Here is a 20,109-nt window from a genome sequence, read left to right as displayed (position 1 = left end):
TTGCTATACTGTTTACATTGAGGCTAAGGCGGAGCGATGCGATTAGGGATGTCACGACACCAGAAATGTAGTAGTCAATACCAGTACCAGTGAAATTCCACAACTCTCGATAATATCAATATGATATATGATATTGATCAATACCACCATCCATCCATCCATCCATCCATCCATCCATTAGGGCTGTGTATTGGCAAGAATCTGGCAATACGATACGTATCACGATACATATATACATGATATATTGGGATTTTAATAAAGTATAATTTTAGAAAAACTAATATTTAAAAAAAAGACATGATGTGCATAAAAGTCAAAGAAGTTTACATAAGGTAAACAATTCAATACACAGAAAATCAAACTGCCAGTTTGGGATTGTGGTTCACAGGTTCTTAGTGAGCACATTTTTATATGCTAAAGTAGGCCAAAGTTCAGCCATAGCTACATTGTTAGCTTCTATCAACAAGTCAGGCACTGTTAGGCGAGGACACTAGTGGCGTATCTCAGCATAGCCATCTAACGGTAGGGGGTTTAAACACAACATAAACGTGAACCACTGTCTTACATGAATATTTTTGCACGTAAAAAGTTTTTTAAAATGAAATCAATATTGCTTTTTTGAAAATCAATACAGTATTGCAAAATAAAATATCGCGATACTCAAGTGTATACATTTTTTTCTTACACCTCTACCATCCATTAGGGGTGGGAAAAATAATCGATTCTTAAATGCATCGCGATTCTCTCTAGAACGATTATCGATTCTGATAAGTTAACAATCGATTATTTTATTTAAGATTTTTTTTTATGTGTTGATTTTTATTTAAAAGTTACTGTCTCCAGACAAGTACAAATCAGAAAACAGATTTTAGGCAGAAAAAAAACACACAAAAATGGCCAAAAGGAAAAACATTTTTTTTGTAAATATACACATGATCTAATAAGACATACATAAAATAATTAGGAAAAACACATATAGGCTGTTCATCTACTTTATCACATTACATCTGACCACCTCATGTTTCATGTTCTAAGAAGCCAATTATCCACCTTTAAACATGACTGAGCCTCTGACATGGAAGATTACTGTGAGAGAAGGTGACTTCCACAAGCATGTTTAAGGCTTAAGCATTGAACGACTACCAAACAAAAACCTCAGTAGACAAAACATTTCATTAAAACTTGTGTGTGACAAATACTGTATATGTCAAAATCTAAGCTTTGTCTAGCTGCTTTGTCTAGGAAGTGATTAGCAAACTCTGAGTAGCAAACCAAACAAATTTTTTTAAATCACGCATGGAAATGTACATTAAAAAATTGTTGCATCGATAATCGGTTTAGAATTGAATCGTTGGCCTCTGAATCGGAATCGAATCGTGAGGTGCCAAGAAATTCCCACCCCTACCATCCATTCATTGTCATCCGCTTAATCCGCGTTCGGGTTGCGGGTGCAACAGGTGAAGTAAGGTAGCCCAGGCGTTCCTCTCCCCAGCTACGGTTTCCAGCTGCTCCTGGGGGATCCCAAGGCATTCCCAGGACAGATGAGATATGTAATACCTCAAGTGTGTTCTGGGTCCACACCCGGGTCTCCTCCCAGCTGGACGCCCAATGGAAGGCGCCCAGGAGGCATTCTTACCAGATGCCCGAACCACCTCAGCTGGCTCCTTTCGAAGCGATGGAGCAACGGCTTTACTCCGTGTTCCCTCCGGATGTTTGAGGTCCTTATCTCTAAGGCTGAGCCCAAAGCAATGTCATGGTGTGTGCTACATGGGAACAACATGGTGCTAAGCAATAGCTTTATTCAGTTTTGAAGCAATTGTAGGTACAGGGCTAGACTGACGGTATTAATGTAGCATGTTATGTACAGAGGCGCTGCAGTCACATGTATGGCAGGTGTGTGTCTATGACCATGTGACCAGGCAGTTGAATATAAAAAGCCAGATATGTAGTGCTCAAGAAAGCAGGTAATGAAAAGATACAGAGACTAAAATTATAGATGGTTCTCTGTAATTACTTTCCACTTGGCCAAATGATCTGTTATGGGTTAAAAGAAGAAAGGAGACTTGGAGGAAAATAAATGTAACACTGCACTGTTTAAACATTGCAAATGTTGATTTACTTGGCAGTCCCGTTTATGTTCTATCCACGTGTCCTTGAAATGCCTGGAAAAATACTGGGAGCACGGTATCAAAGACATCAAGTTTGGAGAAGGACAGGCTTTATGATGCTATGTCTATATTCTGCTGGTTGTTTAGCTGGTGTCAGGCATGCTGCCAGGGTCTTTGATCCAGCAGAATTTTTCTCCATTTTACTTTATATCAATATAGCTAAAGTCAAACATAGGCGGCGTTTTGGCTGTCAGCGGGTGGGACTTGAATATGATACTGTTTGCCCAACCTTACGTTTGACCCCAGAACGTCTATTTTCATGTTGTTCCATTAACTTATATAACACTTAGGTAACAACAGGTGTGTGTGTGTGTGTGTGTGTGTGTGTGTGTGTGTGTGTGTGTGTGTGTGTGTGTGTGTGTGTGTGTGTGTGTGTGTGTGTGTGTGTGTGTGTGTGTGTGTGTGTGTGTGTGTGTGTGTGTGTGTGTGTGTGTGTGTGTGTGTGTGTGTGTGTGTGTGTTCTGCCAAGTTCTTGTTGGGTATGTGTCCATGTCATTGTTGTCATCACTCAACAGTCTTTGTGTGTGTGCGAAGGGTCAAGTTACAGTCCTGACTGACAACTTTGTGCCATCTTTGTTGTGGTCAGTGACAACGTGCAAATGATTAGAGCTGTGGTTATATCTAATTTTGTTAACTGGCATGTATTGTCCATACCTACATTTCACTCCCACTCTACCAGTCCCTGTAGGCTATGTTGCTTTTTAAATTATGTATTGTAGTGATATGCAAGTGTTTTCTTTAACGATTTGCTTTAATGATTAGAAAGGCCGCTTTCAGTAATTAACGCTCCCATGCGCGCAGTAATGTCACTGCAGCAAATAATGTGTGAAATTTAAGCAGCTAAACTAAAAACTGTAGTTAGAAACTTGACAGAGGAAGCAGAACTAAACTTTTAGCTTCTGTAAATAATCAATGAGGTTGTGCTGCTGACTGCTCTTCCTCGTGCGTAAATGTGTGCAGCAGCAGCTCTGCTCTCTGCCGTGTTCACATTTTAGTTGTTTTTTTCATCATTAATGATGTTACAGCTCATTACAGCTACAACAAGGAGATTCTATAAACCAAGTGCTTCACATGAATAGACATAACTAAGCAAAATAAAATGGAAAATAAAACCGACTTGATAATAGTATTACATGCACCGAGGCCTTCAAAATAGACATAGAATGAACATAAAAACAGGGATAGAATGCCCTAATTAAAGCCAAACAAGATCGAAAATAAAATGGTAATAAGTAATATTTTTCATCGGGTTGTCCACGTAAGAACACACAGGGCGAAATCCATCCTCGGAACATTGTAATTTCACCACGGCAGACCCAACATCTGCCTTCACATAATTACGTAACCGAGTGTAATGGCAGTCGGATTCTCTTAGCACCATGGTTGGCTTTTCCTATGTCCTTATGGATTCTCCTTCACGTCTTTCCTTCACCTTTTGACGTTTTTCCATAGAGGTTAAGGAAAAGTGGTTAGGACATAGTTTCTTTTGTTTGACCGCAGCCCAAGGTAATGGTTTACAGTCAACACGCACGCACGCACGCACGCATACACTAATATGTTTGTATGCTCTGTGTGTTCTCAGCTCCACTTGGTCCACTGGAACTCTGACAAGTACAGTTTGTTCGAGGAGGCGGTGATGGAGGACAACGGACTGGCTGTTATTGGAGTCTTTCTTAAGGTACACTACGCACGTGTGCACTTTGAAATGCCTGCAATATTTACAGAAGAAACAGTGATTGATGTACACAGACATGTTTCAGTCTACCTTGTTGCGCAATGACACTGTACACACACACATTCTGCAGTTGGTTGATGGCCTGGTTATGAAAAGCAATGCTGTATACATTACGTGGTGTGTTATATATGCAGTTTAAATTGTGACTACAATCCAGATTAATGTCTAATCCTTGTGTAGGTGGGGAAGAGACATGAGGGGCTGCAGAAATTGGTAGATGCTCTGCCTGCTATCAGACACAAGGTTAGTCCACACACACATAAACACCACATTATTATTATTATTTTTTTTTTTTAGGTTACGTGCTGAAATGTCTAGCGACCAAAATATTGACCCTTATAAAATCCATTTAAAATCTGGTTATGAATGGTAACAACACACTAGAGGGTAAATTCTGACTCCCTCTAGTGGTTCAGTAAAGACGTTACAGGATTGGTCAGACAGGCCTCTCTCTCAATGAATATGTAATAGTTTGAGCACAACTCCTATTACCTAAATTATATAACAATGCAAATGATCTATCATGGTCCATGCGTAGCATGAACAGGAATTGTAGTGGTGGGTGATAACAAAAATGTATGATATTTAACTCCAAATTAAGGTTACATGCACGTAGGGCTGTGACGATAACGGCGTCATGGCAATACCGGCAGTGACGGGACAATTCCGCGGTGATGACATCATCACCGTCCTCAACACATTTTTTATTTATTTATTTAATTAATTACATTTTTTTTGCTGGTGACAGTTACAGGAGTGCATATGTCATGTAATATGAAATATGATGGACACGGCCATTGTTTAGTTATAACCATTGGTGGTCGTCTATCCTATATTCAAGCGATTATGAAGTTTCATTGTAACTTCAGCGTTGCACAAGAGGAGGACGGACAGTCTATTAAATACATGTGGGATTTCTTTTGTGTGTCCGATTTTTACCAATTATTTCTAGGCTTGAGTACCTGTGCTGTCTACAGGTAACGTTTAATATAATACACGGTAAGGAAGGGAAGGACATTTCTCTGTTCTCAGCTGAGTTGGACAGCATAGCGCTGCAGTTACATCATTGCACTTTAGCCTAGCAGCGAGCGGAAATTCCTTCTGTTTATAGCTTAATCCTGAAAAACAGCAAGGTTGAATTTTAGTCTGCCATATGGTGTAAGGTTTAAGCCATTGGTTTTTAGGGGGTAACGCCCTTCACTTTACTGGCAGTATTGACAAAATATGAAGCCACTGTGTCTTGAGAAGCTTGTTGATTTATTGTTGACTTAAAATTGCCTTTGCAATCTCTCTTTCCTCTCGCTTTTCATCACAGCTGCACTCATACACTACTCTGAGCGCTCGTTCTCCTTGTGCAACCACACAGGCACTGACATCCCTCACTTAAGGCACCTGCCATTCTCGCTCTCACTTATACTACTTTCATAACAGGGGGGTTAGCCTTACTTTGGTAACACCTGCCTCCTTGCCTCACCATACACAGCACATGACGGTAGTTTAGTCAGTTAGTAAGTCAGGGCAGTTAACAGAAATGAACCACATTCCCATAAATTCCCTTATGCATTATGTTAAGTACTTCCAGAATTATTCCTAACAAAATTCTATGACTTAAAAGATTTATATATATAAAATATGAACTGGTAGCTAACTTCTTCTCTCTGTTAAACTTTATTTCCAACAGAAAAAAACTATTCTTTACGTACTTTTCTTGTATGCACACAATAAACATCAAGCAGAAAAGTCAATCAATAAAACAACCAATCAAAGCCATCCAACATAAATCTGCCTTCTCATTCAGTGGCATTTCTTTACGCTGGTAGTTACTAGGGGTGTGACGAGACACTCAGCTCACTAGATGAGACGAGACACTCAGTTGGGTTCACGAGAACGAGACGAGATTTTAACACTATTTTAAAGAAAATTAAGAAATGACTGGGAAAATAGTCTTTTATATAATCGAAAGTCACAAAATGAAAAACGAGCACTGTGAAAGGTTTTGCCACACTCAAATGACTGGTTGCATTTCTTTTTAGCTTTTCAGAATATAATGTATAAAATGTTTGTATATTGTTGGTTGTACATGTTTAGGAGACTGGCTGGAAGTCATAGTTTGCCCTTCGTTCACATCACTGCTACTACACTGCTTATCACTAATAGTGTCTGATAAGGTCGGTGTTTGTCCAACAAGAGCAAATTTTTTAATTTTCCATTTGGCTTTTCCATTTGGATTTAATATTTGGCTTTTGAATTTCAATTTAACATTGGCTTTTCCATTTGGATTTAATATTTGGCTTTTGAATTTAAATTTAACATTGGCTTTTCCATTTGGATTTAATATTTGGCTTTTGAATTTCAATTTAACATTGGCTTTTAATTTGGATTTAATATTTGGCTTTTCGATTTCAATTTAACATTGGATTTTCATTTGGATTTAATATTTGGCTTTTGAATTTACATTTAACATTGGCTTTTCATTTGGACTTGACACATGTCAATGTAAATGAGGAGGCGTGGCCCAAAGGCTGGTGGGAGGGTCTGAAACGAAAGGGGTGCAGAGGCACCTTATGAACAGCAGGGGGAGCTGACTGCTGGGGAGCACACTGTTGAGCATCTGTCTGCAGTTTGGCCACAAGGCTGGCTTATCCTCTTATTTCACATGATAGAAACTGATGATGTAGGCTAAACACAAACGACATTTCATGCAACAGTGAAGTTTTCATGTAGAATTGGGCCTGTGTTAGTGAGGACTAGATTAGGACTGTATTTAAAGCTGATTCTGGTTTCCAACTTCGCCCCAGGTGTGTGTTTAAAACACGGACGGAGACAACTTATCTCTTTTGATGTTTTATTTAATTAAGCAACGGTACAAACATGGGTGTGGGTAGCTCTGCTACGTGTGTTTGTGTGTTGTCAGATCTCGAGGACACACACACACACACACACACACAATCTCAACCGGGTAGTCATCGTCCGAACTGCGACCTCTCCTTTTTCTTTCTCTCACTTTTTTCTCCGGATGGTGCGCGCAGTGTGAGGTGCGTGTCCGCGCTGTTCTCCGACACGTACTCACAACAATCACTCCTGATTGACGGCCTTTTGTACAGCCTGTGTACGCTACTTTTTCGTTCATTTGATTTCCGATTTTGAAACGATATCCAAATTTGAAAAATGGGTCATTTCAAACCTTGTTAATATTGATGACAATGTGTTCAAACAGAAAACGAGCCATATTTCAGGAAATAAACTTGTCCATGATTCTATTGAGAGACTTCCAGCTGACAGCGGTGTCTGTGAGCATCACTGGCCAGCCAGCAGGGAAGCGATCTCGGCCACCACCAGCTGGCTGTCCCGTCAGACTGGAGCTTCTGACAACATCGGAGAAAATGTGCAGTTGGCCATCAATGTTTGTAAAACTGCCCATATTCAAACTCTACACAGTTAATTGCTCGCATAAAAAAGTCTCAATAGTGAATTTAGTGGTGAAATAGCAGACAAAAATTGTAAAAAGTTTCCAGTTGTTTGCTGCTGCTGCTACGGCAAACTCCCGATCTAGATTATAGAATACATTGCTTTTTTATAATTTCCATCTGCTATTTCACACACGTTTTCCATTTGAACACATTGTCATCAATATTAACAAGGTTTGAAATGACCCATTTTTCAAATTTGGATATCGTTTCAAAATCGGAAATCAAATGAACAAAAAAGTAGCCTACACAGGCTGTACAAAAGGCCGTCAATCAGGAGTGATTGTTGTGAGTACGTGTCGGAGAATAGCTCGGACACGCACCTCACACTGACGCACCACCCGGAGAAAAAAGTGAGAGAAAGAAAAAGGAGAGGTCGCAGTTTGGACGATGACTACCCGGTTGAGATTGTGTATGTGTGTGTGTGTCCTCAAGATCTGACAACACACAAACACACGTAGCAGAGCTACCCACACCCATGTTTGTACTGTTGCTTAATTAAATAAAACATCAAAAGAGAGAAGTTGTCTCCGTCCGTGTTTTAAACACACACCTGGGACGAAGTTGGAAACCAGAATCAGCTTTAAATACAGTCCTAATCTAGTCCTCACTAACACAGGCCCAATTCTACATGAAAACTTCACTGTTGTTGCATGAAATGTCGTTTGTGTTTAGCCTACATCATCAGTTTCTATCATGTGAAATAAGAGGATAAGCCAGCCTTGTGGCCAAACTGCAGACAGATGCTCAACAGTGTGCTCCCCAGCAGTCAGCTCCCCCTGCTGTTCATAAGGTGCCGCTGCACCCCTTTCGTTTCAGAACCTCCCACCAGCCTTTGGGCCACGCCTCCTCATTTACATTGACATGTGTCAAGTCCAAATGAAAAGCCAATGTTAAATGTAAATTCAAAAGCCAAATATTAAATCCAAATGAAAATCCAATGTTAAATTGAAATCGAAAAGCCAAATATTAAATCCAAATTAAAAGCCAATGTTAAATTGAAATTCAAAAGCCAAATATTAAATCCAAATGGAAAAGCCAATGTTAAATTTAAATTCAAAAGCCAAATATTAAATCCAAATGGAAAAGCCAATGTTAAATTGAAATTCAAAAGCCAAATATTAAATCCAAATGGAAAAGCCAAATGGAAAATTAAAAGAAATGTATATATTTTTAATTTGATCAATGGAAAATTTAAAAAAAATAATTATTTTTAATTTGATCTCGCTTCGTTTTCTCTTTGGACTTTCAATTTCTCTTTGGACTTTCAATTTGAATTATGAATAAATATTTCCTCCATACGTTTCAGCAATGCTCTTGCTTGTCTCTCGTCCAAACGATGTTTGACAAAACTCCTACTCAAAAAAGCGATATTAAAATTGAATTTCAGACATTTATTTACTATTTTTAATCATGTATAACCTAAAGACTTTGGTAAATTCATTTCAAGCACCAAAACAATTTGTACAACACATCATAAGTTAAGGTTTGTTTTCAAAAGCGATTTGAGGACTTTCAAAAAGCCAACATCAACATTTTAGCCAAATTATCTCTTTACACATTGCTCTAGAAAAAATGTGGGCATCTGTTAGGATAATTATTTATCAAAGAATTGACAAAAAGTTTGTTTACTTGCAGCAAGTAGAGTCAGTTTACAGCACTTCAGCATAAGTTCAGAAAGTGACTGAAGATTGTTCACAACAGTGTCTTTTTAAAGGAGTTGGGAGTCAAGTTAGTTGTTCGGTACATGCAATCAGTAGCTTTCTTCTTATATCTGGTCCGGCATCTCCTCCACATTATGCGTTCTGCCCTCAGGGATACATCCTGTGCTCTTTGCAAGGTCACTCAGTTTTCATGATTAACACATGAAAGACAGAAATACTGAAACAGCAGTTTGGATGCAAATGGTTTAACAAAGAAACTGGTGCAAAACCGTTCTAAGCATAATTTTTCTAACAGCGTCACTCTACGAAAAGCTTTTTTTAAAGGTTTATGCAAATACCCTTGAAAAGGTCAATTTAAGAAGATATGTGAAAATGTTCTTCTTAGACCTCAGAGGGTTAAATGACCGTGTTTGTTGTTTTCTTCCTGTGTCTGTCTCTGGCTGTCTGTAGGACAGTATAGTGGAGTTTACCAGGTTCGACCCGGTCTGTCTGTTACCCAGCAACACCGATGACTACTGGACCTACCACGGCTCTCTGACAACACCCCCTTTGACAGAGTCCGTCACCTGGATCATCATGAAGCAGCATGTAGAAGTCAGCCACGATCAGGTATGTGTGTACATGAATAATTGTCAAGGTTTGTAATTTGGCTTTAAAGTTTCAGTGTTTCCCACAGGGATTTGTGGGGTCTGGAGGTATGCTCCCCCGCAAGAAAATGTTGTACATTCTAAAGTTAAATGCATCAGTCTGGTGCACTTACAGATTAAAATTAAGAGGCTAGATCTATGAAGAACGTTGTGCTCTTGTAAACAATTTTGTGTCCCATACATATGAACTATATATACACTATATATATTTTATATGTTATATAGCTGGGATGGGCACATAGCTGAACTTACCAAGGTTAACAGCACCTCAAGTTTTTAGAAATGTAGCTATTTCAAGGTACATACTGTATGTGGGACTTTTGGATGTGGGGCTATGGTTTGCCAATTCTCCAAACAAATTGATACAGCAAAAATGCTTGATTTTGAGTCTGTATATAGTCGGAGTTACCTTTAATGAAAATTGAGCAATTGTCAGGATTTTCTTTTCTAGCATCCCAAAATCAAAGAATACATTCATTTGAATATATAATCTAATTCATCAGAGTTTTTAGCCTCTTTTAGCTAATTGTTGGTTGAATTTCTGGCATACAGTCTCCACTCTCATCAGCCCTGTACCCAGACAATGGAGGGAGCTAAAGATCTCTGTTAAAATCTCTGCAACATCAAACAGCAGACAGACAAAGGTAGCGACTACCTGGTGAACAGTGCAGCATTTAGAGGGAGTATTTTTCTGGGAGTTGGTGGAGAGCAAAACAGACCTAAGAGGAGATTGAATATATTACTTACATTCAACAGGTGACCAGAAACATGAATACTAATATTTCTCTCTGCTGGGTGTGTAAAAAGACAACTGTTTGCTCACACATTCAGCATAACAAATGTTGAGGGTCAGATGTTGTTCTGCTTTCCTTCAAGTGGCCAAAGAAATCAATTAATGCAGCTTTAAGCTAAGCTAAACTCCAGACCAATCACAATAGGGCTCCTGTTGTCTTTCAGAGTAAAACTCAACCTATTATTTAGTGTTTCTTTCAGAAGCAATAATGCTTTCAAGGTGACAAAAAAACTGGTTCTAGAAACTGAACGTGAATCCTTTTCATTAGGATGGTTGTAGCGTCCCCGGCTGAATGATGGTCTGGCTCTTTATTTACTGATGATTCAGAAAGCTTTATTGTCCCTTTGTAACATTCCTTACTACAACTTGAATATCTTGAACCACCGTAAGAGCTGAGAAAAACAAAGAACACAACACCTTTACTTTATATACAGTACATCATGAAGTGTCTCATTTTAACCGTTTTTCCCCTTAACTTATTGACAATCTACACTTGAGTGTTTTTATGCTGTATGTATTTAACTTCCAGTATCTATTAACTATATTAGCAGACATCAACATAAGTTATAATGAAACATCAAATTAATATATAAAATGCTGCTTCTTTCAAACATTCCTTAACATCCACTTCACTGTAGTATCACTCAATTAACACCGTTTCATGTAACATTACACAACAGGCACATAACGCCAACTACAGACCAATATGGCAATATGCTAATGTTAGCTTAACTTGCTACCTTGTACTCTCCAATCTCTGCAAAACCATAAAACGGCACATCACAAAGTAACCCAAGTTATAAACGGTTGTTAAATAAATGAAATGTAAACTAACATACATTGTGCCTCTAACAGCCAGGTGCTAAAACAATATAACTGTATGCCTTAGTTTGACCGCTTTTTCCTCCTCGTTTGTGGCCGCATATTTACTTCCGGATTCAACATTTTCAAAATAAAAGCATTAGCGTAAAAAAAAAAACTTAACTAGAAAAACAATATTTGGGTAATTTACAATGGTCGAAATGCAACTGATAATCATGTTGGTGTGTGTTCAACAGTGAGGGACGTTGCACTGAGCTGAACCAACCTGAGTGGCATTTTGTGTCTCAAGGCATGCGACGCAACCCGGGAGCGATGCATTCAATTACCTCACATGCTGGAAATGGGCAGGTGGTGTACACGTTGCACCAGAGACATTGCGCTGCAAGTTCTATATAAAAATAATATAAAATACAATTCTCTGATTGTTTCATGTGCCTTCTAAAGCACAAACAACCATCAAACACTCAACATTTTGTGGCGACGGACCCTTTTATAGTTTCATTCTCCTGCATTTCATTTATACCTGTGCAGCAGTAAACAGGGAGGTAGGCTACTCTAGTATTGATTTATGACCATTTTAGGACGAGGGGAGAACATTCCTCTTTGTTTTATATCATTAAAAGTAAAGTAAGCCTTTGCTGTTGGCTTCCCAACTCATTTTTAAAAAGACAGAGAGAAGAGAGAGATTTCCCCGAGCCAGCGGCAGGGGCCACACTGAACTTTTGCTGCAGACCAATTCACATTGAAATCAACCCATGCTCGACCTGGTTCGCGAAGCCGAGTTGGTCAACCCAGGTTAACCCTTTCCGACACAAAGTCAACCCTGGTTGAGCCCTCGGTGTAAAAGGGGTATTACACAGTGGATAAAGGCTACGTTCAGACTGCAGGCAAAAGTGGCCCAAATCAGATTTTTTTTTTTGGGGTCAAGTGACCAGGGCAGACTTCTTCAGAAGTAGTGTGAACACTCAAATCTTGCCCAGAGTTCCCAGATGCCATTTTTTTTTTTTCACAATTATGCGCCAACGGGAGAACAGTGATAGAGCAAGTCAATGGAGGGAGAGTGAGGTGTTAGACCTAAGCTATTCACAACGCAGTCCCACCACTCCTGGCTTCATCTCTGCACCCCCAGACGTCTGCAGTGAATTTGCAGCCATAACCCAGCAAAAGGCCAAAATAGCCAATTTGGCTCTCTTTCTCTTCATTCTTCTCCTCCTCAGCACCTGCTCATTAATGTTACGGCTGCCATTACACAAACATTTTTTTTCAGGGTCAGATCCATTTTTAATTTTACAACACATCTATACACGACATAATGCAGATGGATTGATTCAATGCTCTCTTACATGCATAAATAACAGTAAAGGTACAGTACCTACAGTATGAGCCCACAACAGCATACACACACTTATATACACACACACTCACAAGCACAGACGGCAACCAATACATCTTCATAAAGTGCACATGCCACTGTAAATGTCTGGAATGTATTGAATGGGCAGATTGCTTCTCTTCCTCTTCAATATTCATGGTGATGGAGATAGAAAGGGTCAAAAGGGCCTGAGTTAAACACACACACACACACACACACACTGTGTGATGGAGGCAAGACATTTTTTTCATTTTTTGTTGTTTTTCTCCCCTAAAGTAAGTGACTTTTGTTTTGTACACAAACATTTTGAAAAAAAAGCGAAAATGCTTACTTCCTCCATAATCTCCCTAACTTTAGTGCAACAGCGTGCTGCGTCTTATGTCATTGGTATTGTTCTTTTGCCCATGTGGGTCAGTTCGAAACCGGAAACAGTTCACACTGGAATCTGATATAGGCCACATTTTAAAAGGTAATGTGAACAGCCAAACAAAAAATCGGATCTGAGCAAAATATCTGAATTAAGCATTAAGACTTGCAGTGTGAACGTAGCCAAAGTAAATCAGCCTGTGTATGTTTTTTTATAAGCCTGTTTAAGACTCCTAATCCCATTTTCTCTGTTGCCCCCTTTAGCTGGCCGTCTTCCGGAGCCTTCTGTTTACATCAGCTGAGGAGGATGTACAGAAGAGTATGGTGAACAACTTCCGTGTGCAGCAGTCCCTCTGCGGTCGCACCGTCCGCTCTTCCTTCACTCCTTTCCTACAGGAGGCGCCGTCGGCTGAAGACGACAAACACACCCACTGACAACGCTGGACCCAGTACACCCAGTAACGCACACCATGATCACTGGTACACACAGTGACCATACCAAAACTGCCTTCACTCTTTGATCATCTACCAAGACTCTTCTTCTTTTCTCGCTCTGTCTCTCATCACATTTTAAGCAGAAAACATATTTAGTATGACAGAGTTTCCTTAGAGGATCTTCAGTTATACTTATTGCTGTTTTTTCTTTCATAGAGTGAAGAGAATTTATTAATTTTTTTAATTACAAACAGTAAAGCGTTTTTACGTGGAGGATGTAGGGATACTTCTGTTTCTGGGTAGCTGAGATTTTTAATTTCAGTGTGTCCTGACAATTTCAGAGTGTTGCAGACCAATAACCAATAAGGGATGTTTGCTGAGTGGAAAATATGTAGTTTTACTAACTTTCTTAACTGTGTCTCTCCAGTAAAATACATAATATATCAAACAATGTATCTAATATCATCAAGGGCTTTTTTTAAATCCCGTATGGTGGGTTATTGGGTTTATCATTAATTCGGTCATCTATACATTAGTAAAATGATTAGAATATATCTTCTTTTTTTTTAATCTGTTACAAAGAGATTATACTACTGTATATGCATTACATCTGACATTCAGAAACCTTTGTTTCTTTCAGTATGTGACATTCAAAAATCCCTCACATACAGTAAAGTATTAAAGGAACTATACTGAGCCTTGGGTCTTCTACTCAGAACTATTAATATGTTACTAATAAAGACAAACATCCCAGGTTACCGTAGCAGCACATACATGCATTTTAAGAATATTCTGATTGAAAGAAGCGGTTTTCTTCCATGACTCTTTTTTACATCCATTTTAAGTACCATAACCACCACAGTGCCTTAAAGTGCTCATATTATGCTCATTTTCAGGTTCATAATTGTATTTAGAGGTTATATCAGAATAGGTTTACATGGTTTAATTTTTAAAAAACACCATATTTTTGTTGTACTGCACATTGCTGCAGCTCCTCTTTTCACCCTGTGTGTTGAGCTCTCTGTTTTAGCTACAGAGTGAGGCATCTCACTTCTATTCCATCTTTGTTGGGAGTCGAACATGCGCAGTAGTAGCTAGGTAAGGACTACTAGCCAGTCAGAAGCAGAGTATGAGGACGTGCCACGCTAGCAGCTAGGCGAGCATTATAACGTGTGTTACAAAGTGACGCACATTCGTCACGGAAGTAAAGGCTGGACTACAATAGAGCTGTTTGGAGCAGTTTGTGGACAGTGTTTTCTGTTGGAAATGGTTAAGTGCCTTTGGGGTGGACTTTGGGCTTTTTCACTTTGTAAACCTACTGTATAACATGCACAAAAAAAGATATATAACACAATAAAGGAAAGGGAAAAAGCCAAAAAGCATAATATGAGCACTTTAATATTATCTGTGTGAATCACTGCTATTGGCAGAGTTTCTCCAACACAAACGCGCACAAAGTATCTCCGGTCCACAATTGTTCCAGTAAGGTATGGTTCAAGTACAGTGGTTATCATCTTTTTGAATGAAGTAAATGGACTCAGTCAAGTTTATGACTCAGCAGTCAAAACTTTCATTTATAATTGCCAACGCAGTCAATACGACCCAAAATCACAGAGATGCCGATTTGCAGGTGACTATTATTATCACACAACCTCTGTGTTTGTTAAAATATGGTAGGTTATTTGCACTGGACTTGACAAATTACAGACATGGCAGATTCGTAAGAGATTAAGATCACAGACTACCTCTGCAATAATTACTTAAGTTACTAGAGGTCCCCAGGTAATACTAGTCCCGTGCAAATAGGGCATAAGATGAATCAAAGTAACATAATAAGACAAATCTAATGTTACTGTTTTGGTTTGGGAAAGGGCTTAAAGAGTTACACATATTGTAGTCTTGCTTTGCCAGACCCTCCTCCAAAGCGCGCTGAAGGAGGGTCTGGCTACTCCACATAGCATTCGGGTACGGGAGGAAAACGTGCTCTGGTTTAATGGCATTTCTTTAAACCATTCACAATCGTCTTGGGCGGCGTTAAGCACCGGAGAAAAGCCGCGGTGCCGCTGCAAAATAGGCTCGGAAGGAACTTGTTTTGGTGGAACATGTGTACGTTTTAAAAGTTGTTTTAGTCGTGCAACGGAAAACTCAGACTGGACAGATAGTCTAGCTAGCTGTCTGGATTTACCCTGCAGAGATCTGAGAAAAGGTTAACCATAGTCCTCATAAATCGACCAGAGTTTAAAATGCCAACACAAAGAAAGCCCAAAACTGAACTAATCTAAACTACATCTACATTTTTCAAATTTTCAAATTAGGTTAGAACGCACAAATGATACTACCATGTATAGCTGTGGTAGACTCATAAGGTTATTATTATTATTATTATTATTATTATTATTATTATTGTTATAGAGGAGACTTTCTAAACAAGCTGGATTGACACAGCGGGACCAACTGACTACAACAGCATGGTGTATCACCTTGCCTGTCTAGCACTGTCTAAAAACATGTTCATATTGGCTTTCACTATAGAGAGCTGAAGTCATGTCCGGGCTAGCCTCTGTTTCACTAGCCTCTGTAACGCAATGCAATCTCTCATTCAGAAATCCTTTCATCAGTCTTTCTGAGAGAAATGAGGCATGTTCTTGGCTTTACTTTCCATATTCTTAGTCAAAGTGGCATCCACTACAGCAGCTGCTATTAGAAATCGAAGCCTTTGTGATTTTAACGAAGCTAAACAACTTTGCGAGGACAGAAAAAAACTACAGCTCCCAACACAATTTACAGGCACAGAAGCGCAAGGACTTACGTCATCGTACCTGGGTTTCATTCATCTCCAAAAAAATCAGCAAAGCTCTCTTCTAAAGTCATTTTTCCAATGTTATGGCTGTAATCTGTGCTGTCTAAAATAGGGGTTGACCGATACTGTTTTTCTTAGGGCCGATATCGATACCGATCATTAGTAGTTAATGAAACCGATAACGGATATTTGGAAACCATATGCATTTACAGTACAGTAAAAATGGAAATCTTTTAGTCAAAATTATTTATTATTCTATTCGGTCGATCCCTAGTCTAAAATTTCCTACAGCATTCACCTCTCTCACTGTTATTACAGACATGTCTGAGCTATGGGCTTATGGGGAATGGTGTTTGTTAAAGGCCATTGTAAACCAGAGATATTACATAGACAATGATATTAGTACCTTATCCAGAGCTTCAGAAGCTCTACACTTAGGTAAATCAAGCACTCCTCTGTGCGTTTTAACGTAATCCAACAACACTGCACACACAGTGCAGATGAAGATTTTGTAATTAAGAGCTAGTTTATGCAACCTTGCATCATATAAAGAAGTCTGGCGGTCTGCCTGCTTTGGCTCGCGTCCAGCAGTTGTGGTGCACTGGGTGAAAGAGAAGGAGAGGTTTGAGGGAAAAAAAAAAGGGGGCGTAGGAGGGCAGATAAAAAGTTAGGGGAAGAGCAATAAAAGTTCTGATTTGGACACGACATGAACGGTTAGTCTCTCAGACATGTCTGATTTTACTTTTGAAAACGACTATCATTGCACTACAAACCAGGAAAGCAAGGGGTCACGGCTGTCTATATAATCCCTGAGGAAGAATGTAACTGTCCAAACTGGCCCTCCACATCTTTAGAACACACCCTGTTCCACCGCCCCACTGGCTTCCCAGGGGAGGCCCAGCATGTAGCCACACATTGAATAGACTAACTGAATATGTATTGAGAAGATCTGACGCTATGCAGTTTGCTTTGAGTGATATTAATTTGTGGTGAAGGCTGCAGATTTGCTGGATAAATGCCGTAGGAGTATACTTGGTGTGGGAGTTGATGTGCATCAACAACACTTTGAAATGTTGCATGGTTGTTGATGCAATACAGAATCTATGTTCAATGTATTATACAAACATGGAGACAAGGGACCCAGTACTGCCTTCATCTTGTACAGCTGTATTTGAATTGTGTACCATGATCTGCCTTCATGTGTCATGGCATTTTACTCATGTTAATTTTCCTTTTTTTATGCCTTTTTATCCAGTCTGTGAAAAATGTCTGTCTATGCAGCCTTTTCTGTCAAATGTCAGTAATATGGGTTCAGAAAACATTTAAGGATGACCGTTCAAAGATTTGGTTCCTAATTAGTGTTTTTTACATCACAGTTACGTCTTCTAAAGTTTAAAATCTCCCTGTTCTTGCATCTTTTTTTGCATCTTTTCCTGACTTGTATCACTGTCTGCCTTTCTAAACATGAAAGTATAACAGAATGCTGTCATCATGCTGTATTTTACTACATCTTTCCTTGCCTTCTGTAGCTCAGTGTGATGTTTTAGCAGGTGTGTGCTTGTAAACTGTATGCCGTAGTTAGCTGTTTATTTGTCCAGTGGGCAGCCGACATTCCTGCCCTGCAGGGCTTCACTAGGCCCCTCTACCCTCCCAGCATGCTTTGCTCCTGGATGGTTTCTTATAGGCCCCCGCCCAGCTATGCAACCATGATGTGTGTTTTGCTGGGTTGGGGATGTAGAAAACCACCAAAAGTGTGACATGATATATATGTAAAGATGATTTTAAAAAGACTGATTTATTAATAGATGTATATAAATAAAGTAATGTGGGATGTAAACAGAATGTATATCCCTGTGTGTTTTTTGTGTCCCCATGACAGGAGTGCTTTGCTATGGAGTGTGATACATTTTAATTGTCATGACATCTGTTTAAACTTATAACCAAATCTGAAATGCTAGAAGTCTGAAACCTTCAAAGGTGCTGCTTTATAAACTTTCTAGGAAATGTTTACATCCCCATTGTTCCTCCTGCAGACGCACCTGACCTAACTCCTGTCTTAGCATGAACCAGGGCAGGAACAAGCTGGAAAATGAAAACTATTGACCACTGCATTTCTGTCTCAACCCCCACCAACACCTTTGAAGCCCCCTGACAGAGAAGGGATGTTTGGTGGCCCCCACCCAGATGCCTGGGGTCCTGAGGGTGGGTTGTTTTCACTCTTTTATTATGTTACCACGGCTGGGTGTGATTTTTGGTCTCCACTTGATTCAAACCAAAGAAATGGTGATTCAAGCCAACCTCTCAGGCTGTTTATTGTGCTTGGCTGAAGGGAAGAGGGGCCTGCGTGTACAGGGACACACCAGTCCATCTCTACTGGGCTTCCCCTGATTGTATGAATGGACAGACCACAACACTTTGAACTGTACAATGTGTGTGACTCCAAGCATGCACATGTGTCTTTGTAAGAGGTGAATGAGAAAACATTTTATAACCGCTGCATGAAAAGCAAATGAACACTGAGTTACACACACTGTGGATTTTCTTTTCTTTTTTGTATGTGATCTAAATCAGGGGTCTTCAACATTTTTTAGAATACTAAGCTATTCAAATAATTGTTGGCATGACTTTATAAATCATGTTTTAATTTAACATACTGTAAACGTGGCACAGTGAATCCTCAGGATTAACTATCTGTGGCTGGCTATTTCAGAGACTACCTTACCTATAGGCCAGTAAGCTTATCATCAATATGTTTTTTTTCCACAAATAGGTTGATTTATATTTGCTAATAATATGTTGGATTCATGTTAAGAAACAAATTCAAAATAATTAACAATAATTTGGTGTGTCCCCCCCCCCCCACCCACCCCTGCAGTAACTATGAAGACCCCCTAGGGGTCCCAGACACCCTGTTGAAGATCTCTGATCTAAATGATATCTTAGAAAGAAAAAAAAACATGTTGCTGGATTGGTAATATCAGTAAACTGTGGTTGACGAGCTTCCACAAATATTTGTCGATGGTGGTCCTGTTTGAGGTGATCACATCTTTTTACAACAGGTCCTCTTTGTATAGGAACAAAATTCCATCTACAGTATGACAACTCATAAAATGTTACTATGTTTTCCTTATTGTCAACCAATCCCACAAAAGCAAACAATGCACTTGTCTGCCTCAGAATACTTTCTGACTTCCCTACCCTGTCTGTGCCACTGTAAATGGAAATCTTTAAAGTGGCCATATTATGCTTATTTTCAGGTTCATAATTGTATTTTGAGGTTGTACCAGAATAGGTTTACATGGTTTCATTTTCAAAAAACACCATATTTTAGTTGTACTGCATATTGCTGCAGCTCCTCTTTTCACCCTGTGTGTTCAGGTCTCTGTTTTAGCTACAGAGTGAGGTATCGCACTGCTATCCCATCTTTGTTGGGAGGTGCACATGCGCAGTAGCTAGGTAAGGATCACATCATCTAGCTGTTTGTTTCTACAACTTCAGTAGTACAAGGCATGATTAGCCAGGAGACTTGACTAAAATAACACCCCAAATCCCAGAAAAAGTGTTTTTTTTTTTCATAATATGGGCACTTTAAAGTTATGTAAAAATGTTGCTAATTTTCAGGTTCATACTTGGATTTTGGGTTTCTACTAGAACATGTTTACATGCTGTAATGTTCACAAAAAAACGTTATTTTTCTCATACAGCCTGTCTGAATATACCTGTATTCACCCTCTGTCTGAAACGCTCTGTTTTAGCACCTGTCTCTTTAAGCCAGACTTCTGAAAAAGTCCAGTCTCTGATTGGTCAGTGTTTCCGGGTCTTCAGCATCCGCGCTCTCTG

General features: G+C 39.3%; 1 protein-coding gene and 1 long non-coding RNA gene across 4 annotated transcripts in view; one reads left to right on the top strand and one right to left on the bottom strand.

Moving 5' to 3' along the window:
- ca5a (carbonic anhydrase Va) overlaps nt 1–19,376 on the top strand; it is a 36,530-nt gene extending 17,154 nt beyond the window's left edge. For 2 of the 3 annotated variants that reach the window (XR_004897761.1, XR_004897762.1), the window contains exons 4-8: nt 3,751–3,846; nt 4,084–4,146; nt 9,485–9,643; nt 13,299–13,886; nt 19,364–19,376. Coding sequence is in view for 1 of the 3 variants with exons in the window: in XM_031310418.2 (XP_031166278.1) it covers nt 3,751–3,846; nt 4,084–4,146; nt 9,485–9,643; nt 13,299–13,469 (489 nt within the window). In the remaining 2 variants the exon portion in view is untranslated. Of the gene's footprint in view, nt 1–3,750; nt 3,847–4,083; nt 4,147–9,484; nt 9,644–13,298; nt 14,167–19,363 lie in introns of those variants that run through there. The other variant, XM_031310418.2, reaches the window with a different exon arrangement.
- Nucleotides 14,295–14,957, bottom strand: LOC118495381. The gene is made up of 2 exons (XR_004897763.1): nt 14,864–14,957; nt 14,295–14,334 (listed from the first exon to the last, which is right to left on the bottom strand). It is a non-coding gene; the product is annotated as an uncharacterized LOC118495381 (long non-coding RNA).
- Nucleotides 19,377–20,109: the final 733 nt, after the last annotated feature.

Source organism: Sander lucioperca, chromosome 7 (assembly GCF_008315115.2).
Source record: "Sander lucioperca isolate FBNREF2018 chromosome 7, SLUC_FBN_1.2, whole genome shotgun sequence".
NCBI classification, from domain to species: Eukaryota; Metazoa; Chordata; class Actinopteri; order Perciformes; family Percidae; genus Sander; species Sander lucioperca.
This window is presented reverse-complemented; position numbering and strand designations above follow the sequence as displayed.